At 30.9% G+C, this 15955-nt stretch overlaps 1 protein-coding gene across 1 annotated transcript in view; it reads left to right on the top strand.

Moving 5' to 3' along the window:
- Positions 1-15955, top strand: part of LOC111681967 (protein Shroom) — a 120545-nt gene that overhangs the window by 43795 nt on the left and 60795 nt on the right. The window contains exon 3 of the mRNA XM_046955190.1: positions 11843-12030. Within this exon, the coding sequence (XP_046811146.1) occupies positions 11843-12030 (188 nt within the window). The remainder of the gene's footprint in view (positions 1-11842; positions 12031-15955) is intronic.

Below are 15955 nucleotides of genomic sequence, written 5' to 3'. Positions count from 1 at the left end.
TCAAGTTCTGTTCTAGTTCTGTTCTAGTTCTGTTCTAGTTCTGTTCTAGTTCTGTTCTAGTTCTGTTCTGTTTTACTTCTGTTCTAGTTCTGTTCTAGTTCTGTTCTAGTTCTGTTCTGTTTTACTTCTGTTCTAGTTCTGTTCTAGTTCTGTTCTAGTTCTGTTCTAGTTCTGTTCTGTTTTACTTCTGTTCCTTTTATGTTCCAATTCTGAACCAAATCTGTGTTATATACACTTTGCATCGCTTAAGAATCACTGCTCAGTAACACATTAAATGCCAAACAGGTCCGTTAAATACACATTTTCTGCAGCCGTTCATGGAACACAAAAATAGCCATCGAAACCACTTCTTTTGTATGTTGTAGGCTGCAACAATAAAATTTTTATTGTTTCAGTTTCTTCTTAGTTAACAACAACAACAAGATTTTGTGTTGGTTCTCTTATTTCTACTTATTTTCTGTGTTTCCAGATTAAACTCCTCTAATCAAGTTGGCTTTTTTTTGTGAAGGTCATTTCAAAGAAAATAACAGCAACAATAAGAGACCATAAAATATCAACTACAATTATTGGAATTCTTGTGCAACATTGTTATTGTTTTTATATTAATTTTTTTCTTCGACTTCTTAGTGTCTTCGGTTTAAAGATCAGGCTCCAAATGACTCAACTTTAAAATGGACTGTATGCTTTGCTATGTACGTACGTGTTGCTGGATAAACATCTTGTTTGTTTTTGGTTAGAATTTCTTGCAAACGTTTAAAAAAAATGTCCTGTTTTATAATGAAATATTTGTAGAGAAATCAGGAGGGTTTTGATTTTTGTTTTTTGCTGTTTCAAAATTAAACAATTAACTAGAATTTTTGAAGGAAGGACACACTGAAGTCAAAATGTTATTTGTGCTTGATCGTCTGAAAATGCAGTTCTTTACCAAGGGGTGAAACGGAAGAGAAGTTTTTAAATTATCTTAAAACTCCATTTCTTTATTACAATTTTTAATTTACAATAAACATGAACATGAACCAACAAACATCATGAAATTTATTGTAACATTATGATCGTGACATTCATTTGGTAACTCAGTTTTCCTATAAGTAACGGTCAAATACAGTTCAAAAAAATAAAGTAACAAGAAACGAACAGACAAACTGTATAAAATGGTATAAAGAAATTCATGATAATATTTACAATTCACTGAAAATTTTTGCAATAAAAAAAGAAGAAAAAAATTGAATTCAAATGAAAACTCGAGCAAACGTGTCAGACAAAATTAAAAAAAAATGTTATAAAATAAAACCATAACAAACATTTCAATGCCATAAGTTGAATGCAATTTTTTTCTATATTTTAAATTTAATGTTTTCCATTATTAAATGTTGAAGTTGTTGCCAACAGTTGAAATGCAAAATCAAAAGCCAAAGAGACCTGATGATCCTTTCAAAGCAACCAAAAAGAAAAAAAAATGCATGACTCACGCCACATTTTGTTATGGGGAAATTTCAAATTAAATCAAACTGTATGTCAACATATTTTAGCCAAAATCAAAAATATCCAAACGTCATGGCAAATAGAAGCAATAGTCAACATTTGCGTGCCACATTATACATTTTATTGTCAAATTAAGTCGTGTAAATGGAAATTTAAATTGACTGAAATCACACTCTAGTCAACATCTATAAGTGAATCAATTTAAAAGTCGGCTTGGTCGATCGGCATACATTTAAGGTTGCATTAAGAAAAGAGCAATAATTTGGACTCTGTTTTAGTTTTTCAAGTGAAATTTCATCATACAAATTTTAAAAATAGAAAAAAAACATATCGTGTTTTAAACAATAATTTTTTGACTTCTGGCTGACTGCTAAATGAAATTTGGTTGCATGAATATTTTTTTCTTTAATATTTGTAACGGCCTTTACAACTGTCATTAAAGTTGGTTATAATACTTGAAAAAATTAAAATACACTTTTAATTCTCAATTCTAGTTCAGTTCCAGTTTAGTTCTGGTTAAATTCCAATTTAGTTCTAGTTTAGTTCTAGTTCAGTTCTAGTTCTGTTCTAGTTCTGTTCTAGTTCAGTTCTAGTTCAGTTCTAGTTCAGTTCTAGTTCAGTTCTAGTTCTGTTCTAGTTCTGTTCTAGTTCTGTTCTAGTTCTGTTCTAGTTCTGTTCTAGTTCTGTTCTAGTTCTGTTCTAGTTCTAGTTCTGTTCTAGTTCTGTTCTAGTTCTGTTCTAGTTCTGTTCTAGTTCTGTTCTAGTTCTGTTCTAGTTCTGTTCTAGTTCTGTTCTAGTTCTGTTCTAGTTCTGTTCTAGTTCTGTTCTAGTTCTGTTCTAGTTCTGTTCTAGTTCTGTTCTAGTTCTGTTCTAGTTCTGTTCTAGTTCTAGTTCTGTTCTAGTTCTGTTCTAGTTCTGTTCTAGTTCTGTTCTAGTTCTGTTCTAGTTCTGTTCTAGTTCTGTTCTAGTTCTGTTCTAGTTCTGTTCTAGTTCTGTTCTAGTTCTGTTCTAGTTCTGTTCTAGTTCTGTTCTAGTTCTGTTCTAGTTCTGTTCTAGTTCTGTTCTAGTTCTGTTCTAGTTCTGTTCTAGTTCTGTTCTAGTTCTGTTCTAGTTCTGTTCTAGTTCTGTTCTAGTTCTGTTCTAGTTCTGTTCTAGTTCTGTTCTGTTCTAGTTCTGTTCTAGTTCTGTTCTAGTTCTGTTCTAGTTCTGTTCTGTTCTTTTCTAGTTCTGTTCTAGTTCTGTTCTAGTTCTGTTCTAGTTCTGTTCTAGTTCTGTTCTAGTTCTGTTCTAGTTCTGTTCTAGTTCTGTTCTAGTTCTGTTCTAGTTCTGTTCTAGTTCTATTCTAGTTCTAGTTCTGTTCTAGTTCTGTTCTAGTTCTGTTCTAGTTCTGTTCTAGTTTATTTCTAGTTCATTTCTAGTTCTGTCCTAGTTCTGTTCTAATTCTGTTCTAGGTATGTTCTAGTTATGTTCTAGTTATGTTCTAGTTATGTTCTAGTTATGTTCTAGTTATGTTCTAGTTATGTTCTAGTTCTGTTCTAGTTCTGTTCTAGTTCTTTTCTAGTTCAGTTCTAGTTCTGTTCTGTTCTGTTCTAGTTCTGTTCTAGTTCTGTTCTAGTTCTGTTCTAGTTCTGTTCTAGTTCTGTTCTAGTTCTGTTCTAGTTCTGTTCTAGTTCTGTTCTAGTTCTGTTCTAGTTCTGTTCTAGTTCTGTTCTAGTTCTGTTCTAGTTCTGTTCTAGTTACGTTCTAGTTCTGTTCTAGTTCTGTTCTAGTTCTGTTCTAGTTCTGTTCTAGTTCTGTTCTAGTTCTGTTCTAGTTCTGTTCTAGTTCTGTTCTAGTTCTGTTCTAGTTCTGTTCTAGTTCTGTTCTAGTTTGTTCTAGTTCTGTTCTAGTTCTGTTCTAGTTCTGTTCTAGTTCTGTTCTAGTTCTGTTCTAGTTCTGTTCTAGTTCTGTTCTAGTTCTGTTCTAGTTCTGTTCTAGTTCTGTTCTAGATCTGTTCTGTTCTAGTTCTGTTCTAGTTCTGTTTTGGTTCTGTTCTAGTTCTGTTCTAGTTCTGTTCTAGTTCTGTTCTAGTTCTGTTCTAGTTCTGTTCTAGTTCTGTTCTAGTTCTGTTCTAGTTCTGTTCTAGTTCTGTTCTAGTTCTGTTCTAGTTCTGTTCTAGTTCTGTTCTAGTTCTGTTCTAGTTCTGTTCTAGTTCTGTTCTAGTTCTGTTCTAGTTCTGTTCTGTTCTTTTCTAGTTCTGTTCTAGTTCTGTTCTAGTTCTGTTCTAGTTCTGTTCTAGTTCTGTTCTAGTTCTGTACTAGTTCTGTTTTAGTTCTGTTCTAGTTCAGTTCTAGTTCAGTTCTAGTTCTGTTCTGTTCTGTTCTAGTTCTGTTCTTTTCTAGTTCTGTTCTAGTTCTGTTCTAGTTCTGTTCTAGTTCTGTTCTAGTTCTGTTCTAGTTATGTTCTAGTTCTGTTCTAGTTCTGTTCTAGTTCAGTTCTAGTTCTGTTCTGTTCTGTTCTAGTTCTGTTCTTTTCTAGTTCTGTTCTAGTTCTGTTCTAGTTCTGTTCTAGTTCTGTTCTAGTTCAGTTCTAGTTCTGTTCTGTTCTAGTTCTGTTCTTTTCTAGTTCTGTTCTAGTTCTGTACTAGTTCTGTTTTAGTTCTGTTCTAGTTCAGTTCTAGTTCAGTTCTAGTTCTGTTCTGTTCTGTTCTAGTTCTGTTCTTTTCTAGTTCTGTTCTAGTTCTGTTCTAGTTCTGTTCTAGTTCTGTTCTAGTTCTGTTCTAGTTCTGTTCTAGTTATGTTCTAGTTCTGTTCTAGTTCAGTTCTAGTTCAGTTCTAGTTCTGTTCTGTTCTAGTTCTGTTCTTTTCTAGTTCTGTTCTAGTTCTGTTCTAGTTCTGTTCTAGTTCTGTTCTAGTTCTGTTCTAGTTCTGTTCTAGTTCTGTTCTAGTTCTGTTCTAGTTATGTTCTAGTTCTGTTCTAGTTCTGTTCTAGTTCTATTCTAGTTCTACTCTACTTCGGTTTAAGTTCTATTATAATTCTGTTTTAGTTCTATTTCTCTTGCAATAAATGTAGCATCTTCAGAATTCATCATTCACTGAACAAAAATATACAGCAGCACACTTTTTTATCTTTTCATTTAATGTTTAGTTTAAATTTAAGCTTTTACTTGATGAAAATTGTCAGAGAACAATCATCGACATTGGTACTTGGAACTAAACGTAAGCATTTCACAACAATACGGCATCATGTTTCGGGTTGCAAGACCGCATCACGGCTGCCTGCAGCAGCAGATGTTGCAAACACTACATACTACTGGCTATTGTACGTATTTTTTGTTGCTTTTCTTCAACTTTAAATTTAGAACAATAACAAAGAAAATAAAAATAAGAAAAACTTTCTCCACTATTGAACTGTTTTGTTTGGCTCAAGATCGACATTTCTTAGAGACATGTCAGATGAATCCATCCAGTCAGAGTCAGTGAAAATGCTGTCAGTGGTGAAGAAACAAAAAATGCACTAAAGAGGACTTTAGAAATCTACAAACAACTCAAAACATCAACTTTTATTCTGGTCATGTATAGAGTTCGTTTGGCCAATGTTTTCTTCTTGTTTCTTCATTTTATGATATTTTTGATGTTTGCCAAATTAAATTTTTTTTATTATTACATTTTACAAAGTGAAACAGTTCTGCTGTTTTCAGAAAAAAAAACATTAACAATTTTAATATGTTCTTAAAAAACCAGCTGATTAAATTTTAATTATGACCTTTTGGATTTTTGGTTTGAAAAAGAAAGCACCTGTTACTTGTTTGAAATTAATATGAATACTAAATAGTTGAGGTGAATATTATATAAAAGACAACAATATATCCTTAAATCGATATAAGTAAAACAGTAAAATTTTATCCAGTACAATTCTATTAAATTTTAATTATGAACCAGAACTAGTTCAGTTCTAGTTCAGTTCTAGTTCAGTTCTAGTTCAGTTCTAGTTCAGTTCTAGTTCAGTTCTAGTTCAGTTCTAGTTCAGTTCTAGTTCAGTTCTAGTTCAGTTCTAGTTCAGTTCTAGTTTAGTTCTAGTTCAGTTCAGTTCTAGTTCAGTTCTAGTTCAGTTCTAATTCTAGTTCAGTTCTAGTTCAGTTCTAGTTCAGTTCTAGTTCAGTTCTAGTTCAGTTCTAGTTCAGTTCTAGTTCAGTTCTAGTTCAGTTCTAGTTCAGTTCTAGTTCAGTTCTAGTTCAGTTCTAGTCCAGTTCTAGTCCAGTTTTAGTTCAGTTCTAGTTCAGTTCTAGTTCAGTTCTAGTTCAGTTCTAGTTCAGTTCTAGTTCAGTTCTAGTTCAGTTCTAGTTCAGTTCTAGTTCAGTTCTAGTTCAGTTCTAGTTCAGTTCTAGTTCAGTTCTAGTTCAGTTCTAGTTCAGTTCTAGTTCAGTTCTAGTTCAGTTCTAGTTCAGTTCTAGTTCAGTTCTAGTTCAGTTCTAGTTCAGTTCTAGTTCAGTTCTAGTTCAGTTCTAGTTCAGTTCTAGTTCAGTTCTAGTTCAGTTCTAGTTCAGTTCTAGTTCAGTTCTAGTTCAGTTCTAGTTCAGTTCTAGTTCAGTTCTAGTTCAGTTCTAGTTCAGTTCTAGTTCAGTTCTAGTTCAGTTCTAGTTCAGTTCTAGTTCAGTTCTAGTTCAGTTCTAGTTCAGTTCTAGTTCAGTTCTAGTTCAGTTCTAGTTCAGTTCTAGTTCAGTTCTAGTTCAGTTCTAGTTCAGTTCTAGTTCAGTTCTAGTTCAGTTCTAGTTCAGTTCTAGTTCAGTTCTAGTTCAGTTCTAGTTCAGTTCTAGTTCAGTTCTAGTTCAGTTCTAGTTCAGTTCTAGTTCAGTTCTAGTTCAGTTCTAGTTCAGTTCTAGTTCAGTTCTAGTTTAGTTCTAGTTCAGTTCTAGTTCAGTTCTAGTTCAGTTCTAGTTCAGTTCTAGTTCAGTTCTAGTTCAGTTCTAGTTCAGTTCTAGTTCAGTTCTAGTTCAGTTCTAGTTCAGTTCTAGTTCAGTTCTAGTTCAGTTCTAGTTCAGTTCTAGTTCAGTTCTAGTTCAGTTCTAGTTCAGTTCTAGTTCAGTTCTAGTTCAGTTCTAGTTCAGTTCTAGTTCTGTTCTAGTTCAGTTCTAGTTCAGTTCTAGTTCAGTTCTAGTTCAGTTCTAGTTCAGTTCTAGTTCAGTTCTAGTTCAGTTCTAGTTCAGTTCTAGTTCAGTTCTAGTTCAGTTCTAGTTCAGTTCTAGTTCAGTTCTAGTTCAGTTCTAGTTCAGTTCTAGTTCAGTTCTAGTTCAGTTCTAGTTCAGTTCTAGTTCAGTTCTAGTTCAGTTCTAGTTCAGTTCTAGTTCAGTTCTAGTTCAGTTCTAGTTCAGTTCTAGTTCAGTTCTAGTTCAGTTCTAGTTCAGTTCTAGTTCAGTTCTAGTTCAGTTCTAGTTCAGTTCTAGTTCAGTTCTAGTTCAGTTCTAGTTCAGTTCTAGTTCAGTTCTAGTTCAGTTCTAGTTCAGTTCTAGTTCAGTTTTAGTTCAGTTCTAGTTCAGTTCTAGTTCAGTTCTAGTTCAGTTCTAGTTCAGTTCTAGTTCAGTTCTAGTTCAGTTCTAGTTCAGTTCTAGTTCAGTTCTAGTTCAGTTCTAGTTCAGTTCTAGTTCAGTTCTAGTTCAGTTCTAGTTCAGTTCTAGTTCAGTTCTAATTAATATTATGTATTGTTTAAACGTATGTCTCTAAATATTTTGCTCTCAAAAACAGATGTATAACTTCAAAAAGGTCTTAATAAGTTATTTAGTTTTATATTTCATATTCTTATTTTAATAGTGGGGCATAATCAGATTAATAATTAAAAGAAAAAGAAAAAAATTATAAAACTTCTTAACTTGTACAAAACGACAAAACATGACATCAGTGAGTCAGTCATTTCAACCAGTCAAGCATAATTCCCGAAAGTGTTTTGTGGCGCCAAGTTTTTTTTTTTTAATCAAAAGCGTCAAAGTTGTGACAACATGTTCCTAAGGCAGTCAAATGTAAGAAAAGAGGGAGAAATAAAGCTGGACTACAAGTAGTAAAAATAAAATAAATAAATTCCAAGCAACCAACGCATCTGGTGAAGTTGATAGATTTTAAATAAAACATTGCAAAATTAATGTTTTTTTTGCTTACTGTCTAGTGGTTGCCCTCCCCCTCCAAACAAATAAACACACAGTTTAGACTTTATTTAAATACCAAAAGAAGCAACCGTGTTAACAACAGAGTTGCATATATGTTAAACGTATGTAAAATGTTGTTTGAATAATTTATAAAAAAAATTTGCAATGCATTAGACGACAAGTTAAGCGGACATTTATGCTAGTTACCTTACTAAGCCTTAGGAGTTAGTGTGGGGGGTGTTTTTTGTTAAAGGGGGGTTTGCAAAATAGCCGCCAACTTGTTTTTTTTTAATAAAAATATTCCTTTTTCATTTATAATATTATAATAATCATATAAACTGAACAACAGTAACATTAAATCAACTTAAAAGTTGTTTTTGTTTTTGTCTGCTGGTATGCCCAAGGGGGCTTGGTTTTTTTTTTTCTTACACATAAATCGCTTCGCCGTCCATAACTATGGTTTGAAAAATAATTTAAACCAAAAAAAAAAACTACTTAAGATTTAGATTTGAAATCGTATTACAAATATATGAGAAAAAAAAAACAATAACAATAGTTGTGGTATAAAAAAATCAGATATTAAAATTATTGGCATTCGGATTGTATTGAAAAAAAAATTAATACGTAAAATAAAAAATGAAATAATCATAATTTTTTTATATTCACTACAAATATTATACAATCAATGGCAGTAAAACAGCGCTAACATTGATTGTAGCAAATAATTTTTTCTTTAAATTTCGATTTTAATTTGAATTTTTATTAAAAATTTTAATTTTTATTTAAACATTGGATTTTTTGTGAAAATTTTAAAATTTTGTGATAAAATTTGCCAAATTTTTTGAGCAAAAGCTTTCAATTGATATGGAAGTCTTTGAATACGACTGTGAGCGAATATCCAATTAACGTGGGTGGCAACGCCCTCTAATGATCGTTGCTAGAGCAATTTATTCAATAGAAACCCTTTATCATTGAGTAAAATTATTCTTCATAAAAAAATGTATAATATAAAAATATTTTAAAATTTATATGATGATTCAATTGAAATATTTTGAACAAATGCATTTTATTACGCAAAATCTTTTACTTAAGAGGTCTGCGTAGATGCTGCTCATTTCATTCGTAAGCCTATAGATACTTTTCAACTTCAAAGTAAAAACACAGCAGTATCTATAAGATGTTAACAACATTATTATTAAAGCTTCAAAAAAAAAAAAAAAAAAAAAAAAATTAATTTGTAATTTATAGTACATTTTTATGTAAAGAGTACGTAAGCAGTCACTGATTGACTTTCGCTGACAATTCCTTTAAAATGCTATTTTTATAAAAAAACTCTAATAAACTATACAAATCTAATGATGGATGATACTCTAAGTATCATCCTAATTCAGTGCTATTTCTGTTCTAGTTCTGTTCCAGTTCTGTTCTAGTTCTGTTTTAGTTCTGTTCTAGTTCTGTTTTAGTTAGTTCTGTTCTAGTTCTGTTCTAGTTCTGTTCTAGTTCTGTTCTAGTTCTGTTCTAGTTCTGTTCCAGTTCTGTTCTAGTTCTGTTCTAGTTCTATTCTAGTTCTGTTCTAGTTCTATTCTAGTTCTGTTCTAGTTCTGTTCTAGTTCTGTTCTAGTTCTGTTCTAGTTCTGTTCTAGTTCTGTTCTAGTTCTGTTCTAGTTCTGTTCTAGTTCTGTTCTAGTTCTATTCTAGTTCTGTTCTAGTTCTGTTCTAGTTCTGTTCTAGTTCTGTTCTAGTTCTGTTCTAGTTCTGTTCTAGTTCTAGTTCTGTTCTAGTTCTAGTTCTGTTCTAGTTCTGTTCTAGTTCTGTTCTAGTTCTGTTCTAGTTCTGTTCTAGTTCTGTTCTAGTTCTGTTCTAGTTCTGTTCTAGTTCTGTTCTAGTTCTGTTCTAGTTCTGTTCTAGTTCTGTTCTAGTTCTGTTCTAGTTCTGTTCTAGTTCTGTTCTAGTTCTGTTCTAGTTCTGTTCTAGTTCTGTTCTAGTTCTGTTCTAGTTCTGTTCTAGTTCTGTTCTAGTTCTGTTCTAGTTCTGTTCTAGTTCTGTTCTAGTTCTGTTCTAGTTCTGTTCTAGTTCTGTTCTAGTTCTGTTCTAGTTCTGTTCTAGTTCTGTTCTAGTTAGTTCTGTTCTAGTTCTGTTCTAGTTCTGTTCTAGTTCTGTTCTAGTTCTGTTCTAGTTCTGTTCTAGTTCTGTTCTAGTTCTGTTCTAGTTCTGTTCTAGTTCTGTTCTAGTTCTGTTCTAGTTCTGTTCTAGTTCTGTTCTAGTTCTGTTCTAGTTCTGTTCTAGTTCTGTCCTAGTTCTGTTCTAGTTCTGTTCTAGTTCAGTTCTAGTTCTGTTCTAGTTCTGTTATGGATCACCTCAGTTCCAGATCTTATTATATTATTAACTACTACTTTAAGCACGATTCAAACTTTAGAGTCATAGTTCATATGACAAACTATAATTACACTATGATTTCATAAAAAAAATTTAGTTGTAGCTCACTTTAAGTTCGCATTTGCTCAACAATATTACTTTTGATTTTCAAATTTTCAAACTTTAAAGTCTATAATTTTAGTTTGTTGTGATTATGGATAATGGCTCTATTGTTGTTTTTATTGTCTTTTCAAAAATCGTACATTTTGATTTTATTGTTGTTTGTTTTTTTATAAAGCTTTCTTCGCTGATTTGAAAGTTAATAACCATTGGTAAGCTGATCATCAAGTACTTAGTTTTTTGTTTTTTGCTGTAAGCAGGCAAATCTAATTTGTACGAAAAAAAGGTTGAAATAAATTAAATTGATTACATATAAATAAAATTTTTGTTTTTTGTTATTTTGGCGGGCATTTTTCTGGTTTGCTTTTTTGTGTTTAATTTTTAAGATGCTCTTGAATTTGCTACATGATAAAAGAAATGATATTGTAAAAACTGATTGCTTGTGTTTAATTCAAAACCTATAGTTTGTAAAGTTGAGGGGTTTTTTGAAGTTAACTGGTAATTAAAAAAATTGTTGTAAGAGAAAATTATAGTGTTTTTTTTTTAAGAGGAAGTTGTAAAATATGCATAAAATATATTATTTATGAAGGAATTTTTTGGATTTTTCGATTTGAAATGATGACTTTTAAAGAATTCCATAAGGTTAGGAAAAGTTTAGCGACTTTCTGTCTTTCGGTTATAAATATTTGTTTAAACTTTATAATAACATTCCCCCACCTATATAGATCACTCTTTGAACATTTTCTGTAGAAAAACTATAACGAAACCATTTGTTCTTAAAATCCCCAAAAGATCATTTATTTTAATGAGAATCTTCCGTTAAGATATGTAATTAATTTTATTTTAAAGTTAAGAATCTTTAAAAGCATATTTTAGAGCTTAGTATTACGTTTAACGTATTATTTTGTCTCAATTATCATTAGATCTTTAATATGTGGCAGGTATTCGATATGCAACAACAACAAGACTGCCACAATATAAAACAATATTTCAACAATGATATCATTGTCTCTTAATCTAAACACAAAAATTTCTCTATATAATTTTTCGAACACAAAAAAGACAGACTTTCCCATTTTAATCTGTGGCTGCAACATGTTTTTGTTGTAGACTATAAAATTTATAGAAGATACTAAATAAAAACAAAAAAACAACAACAACATGACTCTATTTTATCAAATGTTATCGAAACAATGAGATCGTTAGAAGAAGAAAAATATTAAAAAAAAAAAACAAAACGAAATGGTGAAGAAAAAAGAAAATTTACGCATTTTGTGGCAAAAGAATTTGCAATAATTTATTTTCTAACGGCAGCCTGTAGCCAGCATTATTTCTATTTATTTTTTTCGCTTTTTATTTAATGTTGCAACATACTCGTACAACAAACAGTTAATTGTTTTACTGCATGTTGTTTGTATGCTGGAAAATGCCACAAAAATTAGAACACGCAGTTTTTTTTGTGTTCACGTTTCATCTTGTAAAAACCAATTTACCACAACTTGCAACACTTTGCGGCCACAGAAGAAAATACTAAATATTAAAGATAGAGCAAAAGTGCAATCAGCTAGCCAGCAAAGTTGAGTTAGTTGCACCTCAAATTTCAGTTTAGTTTGACTTCGTATGCGTAATATTTTGTTCGTTCAAAAGTTCTAGCTTAAATCCCAATAGTTCTGAGGACTACTATAGAAATATAAACATAATTTGTTTTAAATATAAAAATAAATTTTTGCAACATTTCTTTAATTTTCAATTTTATTTCTGTCATTACAGGATGATATTGGCGATCAATGTGGTTTAACTAAGGCTGGTTTAGAGGAATACACCATGAGATCAAATTCATTTTATGATAATCCCGTTTTATATCATCATCAAAAACAATCATCGTATGCCCAATCGGAAGGCTATCACAGTTATGTCTCCAGTTCGGATTCAACATCGGCCACACCAATGTTAGATCGGTATGTCAAAAGAAGTGTTCAATTTATGTTTCAGTTCTGGTTCAGTTTCAATTTAGTTCTAGTTCAGTTGTAGTTCAGTTGTAGTTCAGTTCTAGTTCAGTTCTAGTTCAGTTCTAGTTCAGTTTTAGTTCAGTTCTAGTTCAGTTGTAGTTCAGTTGTAGTTCAGTTGTAGTTCAGTTCTAGTTCAGTTCTAGTTCAGTTTTAGTTCAGTTCTAGTTCAGTTCTAGTTCAGTTCTAGTTCAGTTCTAGTTCAGTTCTAGTTCAGTTCTAGTTCAGTTCTAGTTCAGTTCTAGTTCAGTTCTAGTTCAGTTCTAGTTCAGTTCTAGTTCAGTTCTAGTTCAGTTCTAGTTCAGTTCTAGTTCAGTTCTAGTTCAGTTCTAGTTCAGTTCTAGTTCAGTTCTAGTTCAGTTCTAGTTCAGTTCTAGTTCAGTTCTAGTTCAGTTCTAGTTCAGTTCTAGTTCAGTTCTAGTTCAGTTCTAGTTCAGTTCTAGTTCAGTTCTAGTTCAGTTCTAGTTCAGTTCTAGTTCAGTTCTAGTTCAGTTCTAGTTCAGTTCTAGTTCAGTTCTAGTTCAGTTCTAGTTCAGTTCTAGTTCAGTTCTAGTTCAGTTCTAGTTCAGTTCTAGTTCAGTTCTAGTTCAGTTCTAGTTCAGTTCTAGTTCAGTTCTAGTTCAGTTCTAGTTCAGTTCTAGTTCAGTTCTAGTTCAGTTCTAGTTCAGTTCTAGTTCAGTTCTAGTTCAGTTCTAGTTCAGTTCTAGTTCAGTTCTAGTTCAGTTCTAGTTCAGTTCTAGTTCAGTTCTAGTTCAGTTCTAGTTCAGTTCTAGTTCAGTTCTAGTTCAGTTCTAGTTCAGTTCTAGTTCAGTTCTAGTTCAGTTCTAGTTCTAGTTCAGTTCTAGTTCAGTTCTAGTTCAGTTCTAGTTCAGTTCTAGTTCAGTTCTAGTTCAGTTCTAGTTCAGTTCTAGTTCAGTTCTAGTTCAGTTCTAGTTCAGTTCTAGTTCAGTTCTAGTTCAGTTCTAGTTCAGTTCTAGTTCAGTTCTAGTTCAGTTCTAGTTCAGTTCTAGTTCAGTTCTAGTTCAGTTCTAGTTCAGTTCTAGTTCAGTTCTAGTTCAGTTCTAGTTCAGTTCTAGTTCAGTTCTAGTTCAGTTCTAGTTCAGTTCAGTTCTTTCTAGTTCAGTTCTAGTTCAGTTCTAGTTCAGTTCTAGTTCAGTTCTAGTTCAGTTCTAGTTCAGTTTAGTTCAGTTCTAGTTCAGTTCTAGTTCAGTTCTAGTTCAGTTCTAGTTCAGTTCTAGTTCAGTTCTAGTTCAGTTCTAGTTCAGTTCTAGTTCAGTTCTAGTTCAGTTCTAGTTCTAGTTCAGTTCTAGTTCAGTTCTAGTTCAGTTCTAGTTCAGTTTTAGTTCAGTTCTTGTTCAGTTCTAGTTCAGTTCTAGTTCAGTTCTAGTTCAGTTCTAGTTCAGTTCTAGTTCAGTTCTAGTTCAGTTCTATCCAATGCTTTGCCAGCACCTACTAATCTAAACCAGTTTTCTATCAGTTACCTTTCTGCATTCCACATTTAAAATATTGCTCTCAAACATATTAAGGAATTTATTCCTTATCAAGTAATTAGTTATTTAAAATTTTGTTACACTTCAGTTTCAATACAGCTTAAAGATTTGTAACATGACAAGAAAAAGTACATAAATTCCTAATAACACCACTTCTTCCTTTCAAGCTGAAGGCAGAGAAGCTAACAATTTATAAAATTTATTCAAACGATTCCAGTGTTGTCACTTTAAAAGTTAAAAACTTGTATTACGATCTATTTTAAGTTTCATCTTATAAAAACAAATCACAAGAACTAAACCAAAAACATTGAAAAAAAAAACGAAGAATACTCAATCATTTAAGATATTTGTTCTTGTAGTCTTCTTGCAACATATTGTAGTAAGTAGTATAAATATAGAATAGACTATAAATATTAACACTAAAAATACCAAAGTATGTATTTGAATTGTATCGGTATTTGTAACTAGTTAAAGTACTAGTGCAATAGATATACATAGTTTGTTGTGATGTTGTTTAATATTGTTGTTATTGTTGTTGTTGTACAACTTAAATGGTATAAATTAAAATGTAAAACACATGCTATTTATGACATCAAAAAGAGTATAGAAGAGAAAAAAAAATAAAACAACAATAATAAAATAAAAACAAACATAAATGGAATGGTTAAAATATGCAACCATCAAGTACCAGTTGCTATATCTAGTTAGCAGTTGCAATTGGTAGTAACTAGTAACATAATGTTGGTTGCAATTGCTGTTGCTGCTGCTGCTGTTGTGGTAATAAGTAGCTGGTGGTGTTGTTCAGCATGGAATTGTACGAGTTCATATATTTATGGCAAAACATGAAATCAGTTATGAATGTCACCGACATTGCCACTTTATATTATTTTTATAATGTTTACAATACTACTGTTGCTCGACGAGCACTAACTAGTTAAATGTTGCTTAAGAATGCGCAAAACTAGTTTCATTTCGTTTTTTTCTGTCTTTCTTTTTGTATTTACAATTCCTAATACAATTGCTACAAGATTGACTACATAAGTGGTGGAAAAACCTTCCTACTAAACAAGGAGTTTAGCAGGATTGTAATACAAAGTCTAATACAACTAAAACATCATCAAAAAACTACAAAAGTCTGGAATTTGGTATTCTTAATATTAGAGCTTTACATTTAAAAGTTTTCAAGAAACTTTTTATATAAAAAACTTATTAGAAAAACTTAAAAAAGCTTTAGGTACAAAATTTTAGTTTTTACACAAACTGATTGTCTTTTAAAAATGTACAAAGCTTTTTAGAAAAAATATAAAAAAGCTTTTGACACGAAATCTATAAAAATAATTTTTATAGAAAAATCTTTAAATTCTTGAAACAGCTTAATAAAGTTTTTCACTTTTAAGGGATTTCAAAAGTATACAAAAAAGCTAGCAACTTGAAAAAGCTTGGAATACTGTTTCAATCAACATAACTGACACTATTTGTATACAAAAAGCTTTAAATACTTTCATAAAGCTTAACATGGATTTTCAGTTTTTAAGGTTTTCATAAAACTGTTTACAACAAAAAAACCCTAAAGCTTTAAAATTTAAACCGTATTTTACACAAGTATTCAAAAAAACGTTTCTCGCCATTAGCTTTTAACGCAAAAGTTTGAAAAAAAACATTTACAAGTATATTTAAATAAATAGAAGTATAAGAAAATCTTTTTACCAGAAGCTTGAGAAAGAGTTTTTTTAAGTTAAAAAAAAAACATTTTTACCAAAAAGTTTTTAAAAGACTTTTTAAGTAAAAACTTAAGAAAAGATTTTTATTGGGAAATATAAGCTTTAAGCGCAAAAGTTAAAAAAAAAGTTTGATATAAAAACATTAAAAAAGCTTTTCACAAAGATCTTTAAAAAAGCTAAAGCTTTTATCTTAAAAGCTTTGTTAAAACGTTTATATATACAAAAATGCCTTTAACTACAAGCTTAGGCAAAGCTTTAGAAAAGCTTTTTACATTAAGACTTATGAAAAGCTTTATATATAAAAACCTTTAAACACAAAAGTTTGGTTATGCTTTTGCAAAAAATTAAACCAAAAACACGTTAAGAAAAGCTTTTTACATTAAAGCTTTAAGAAAAGTTTTTACAAAAATGTTTAAAAAAACTTTTAAAGAGAAGCTTTAAACATAAATGCTTAAAGAAAACGTTTTACATAAAAACTTTACAAAAGCTTTTTACATAACACTTTCGAAAAGTTTTTTTTAAATGCTTAATGCATTAGAGCATTTATCCAAAAAGCTTTAACAAAGCTTTATGTAAAGCAAAAAGCTTCAGAAAAAGTTTTTATATAAAAGTTTTTACAAATAGATTTTTGAATACAGAGCTTTTATAAAAAACTTTTTTAAAACA

The sequence above is a fragment of the Lucilia cuprina genome, chromosome 6 (genome assembly GCF_022045245.1).
Source record: "Lucilia cuprina isolate Lc7/37 chromosome 6, ASM2204524v1, whole genome shotgun sequence".
NCBI classification, from domain to species: Eukaryota; Metazoa; Arthropoda; class Insecta; order Diptera; family Calliphoridae; genus Lucilia; species Lucilia cuprina.
The sequence above is the reverse complement of the archived record's forward strand: the minus strand, read 5'-3'. Positions and strand labels throughout refer to the sequence as shown.